Raw genomic sequence first — 2,280 nt, forward strand, 5'->3', positions numbered from 1 at the left:
CCCGCCACCAACTTCCCTGTCCAATCGTGCGACAACCCCGCCATCCATGTGATCGCCCGGAGCAGCTGCCACAGCTTGACTCCCAGTCATCGACATCAGGCGGACTCTACAAACTACATCATTTCTAGCGTCGGCGGAAGATTAAACGTCCTCTTCATTCTCATGAACAGTTCGTACTCTGCAGCTGCATAAGCCTCACTGGAGACAACCTCAACACCACAAAACAACGATACGCAATACATATACTACGTACTTGAACCCTACATAGTTATACCGACTCAAGTATCTGGGCTTTACTATCACGTCTAGGCAGCTAGGGGACACCATGAACCTTCTATATTCGACCGTGAACACCCTCCGCGACCGGTATACACCGGTTTCGCACAAATCAACATTCCGCCAGACGGGCCAAATCACCCCCGAAGAGTTCGTCGCCGCGGGCGACTACCTCGTCTACAAGTTTCCGACTTGGTCCTGGGGCGACGCCGACTCCGAGAGCCGCCGCGTCAGCTATCTGCCTCCCGGAAAACAGTTCCTCGTCACGCGCAACGTCCCCTGCCATCGCCGGCTCGACGACGACTTTGCCGGCGACGCGGGCCACGAGGAGGCCGTTGTTGAGGGGGGCAAGGGCGGCGCCGGCGGTAGTGGTGACGACGACGAGGATGGCTGGCTGCGCACTGGCGGGCTGGCGAGTTCGCAGCCCTTGAAGGTGAAAGAGGTTCGAACGATGGACGACTCGGGCAATGTTGGCGACAGGGAGGTTGTGGACGATGATGAGATTCCGGATATGGAAGATGAGGATGACGACGAGGCTATCATCCGTGACGCGGGAGACAGTGGGAAGAACAGGTATGAGATGCCAAGTAAACTTAATCTGGACACCTTATGCTAATGGCTGGGACGCGCAGCGGCCGGCGGACGTATACGCTCTACATCATGTACTCGACCTACTACCGCACACCCCGACTCTACCTCTCGGGCTACTCACCTAACGGCCAGCCCCTTCCGCCTCACGCGATGATGGACGACATTGTAGGCGATTACAAGGACAAGACGGTGACACTTGAGGACTTCCCGTTCTTCGCCAACAACATCAAGATGGCAAGCGTACACCCCTGCAAGCACGCCTCCGTTATGAAGACGCTACTCGACCGCGCCGACGCCGCGCTGCGCATTCGCCGCGAGAAGCTCAGGGCAGGAAAAGCCGTCGGCGTCGACCAGGGCATGGAGGGTCTTGTTGACGAGCTGGGCAAGCTTGATGTCAAGGACGCTCAGGCCGCCGCCGATAAGAACGACGAGTGGGAAGAAGTTGAACAGAGCGAGGTTGAGGAACAAGAGGTTGCAATCCGGGTAGATCAGTACCTCGTTGTCTTTCTGAAGGTAAGTTTGCTCGATCCATAAATTGTGTCAAAGAGAAGATGCTAACGCGTTGCAGTTCATGGCCAGTGTTACTCCTGGTATCGAGCACGACTTCACGATGGGGGTTTAAGTAAAGTTTTGGGGGACTGGGTTTAAAGCTTTTTTTTAAGGAAGGGGGGATTTAGGCACCGGTGTGTCGGTTTTTTTGTGATATTTGGTTACGGGGTTAGATTATGGACTTTCGACGGCGATTACGAGAATTCAGTAGACTACAAAGTCAAGAGAGTGTGATTACATTTTATATGTGCATAGGTCTGTCGCATGGACTTATTCCTAGCGATGTGATAAGAAGAGTTGTAAGACACCAGACTCAAGGCATGGGATGGTCGAACACACGTTATGGTAAGATCATGCTCGAAGGATTGTCAAAGACCACATCCGCCCCATGTAAAGTTGGGTGGAAGGAGAGCCAGGCTTATCTGCCTCCCGTCTTATTCTCATGACATGATGTAGGTTCCTTCCTTTCTGCCTACCGTACGTACCTTTATATATGAAAACCCCCCGTCGAAAACTCACCAGGGGAGGCGGGTGAATGGAAAACCCATCACCTCCCCTTTGCCGCAGTGGCCAAGCGGTTTAATAGCTATACAACCGGATAGTAAACTGGAAAGGGCCTGTTCCAGCGCCTCAAGGCAGATTAAATGGACTTGCCTGACTAGGTTTCATAGGATCTCGAACCTCGCAAGTTCGAGATCTAAAATTTTGCCTTTTTTCAAGTTCTATTTTATCTTTGTTCCCCTTATTCGTTTATTCAATGAAAGGAGATGATCGGAAACTTCTATTTCTGAGGGTTGGAAAGATGTTTTCTTAAGGTTAGGCGCTGCGGGTGATGATTTGTTGATATCGTGAGTTGCATGGAGA

The 2,280-nt window shown here is 52.3% G+C and overlaps 1 protein-coding gene across 1 annotated transcript; it reads left to right on the forward strand.

Moving 5' to 3' along the window:
* Positions 1-325: 325 nt before the first annotated feature.
* On the forward strand, positions 326-1,489 carry EsH8_VIII_000866 (autophagocytosis associated protein; the record flags this gene model as incomplete). Its single annotated transcript, XM_083269908.1, has 3 exons — positions 326-849; positions 909-1,380; positions 1,436-1,489. The coding sequence occupies 3 exons, from the start codon at positions 326-328 to the stop codon at positions 1,487-1,489; spliced, it is 1,050 nt and encodes a 349-aa protein (XP_083129676.1).
* Between the last annotated feature and the right edge of the window lie 791 nt (positions 1,490-2,280).

Source organism: Colletotrichum jinshuiense, chromosome 8 (assembly GCF_051148585.1).
Source record: "Colletotrichum jinshuiense chromosome 8, complete sequence".
NCBI lineage: Eukaryota > Fungi > Ascomycota > Sordariomycetes > Glomerellales > Glomerellaceae > Colletotrichum > Colletotrichum jinshuiense.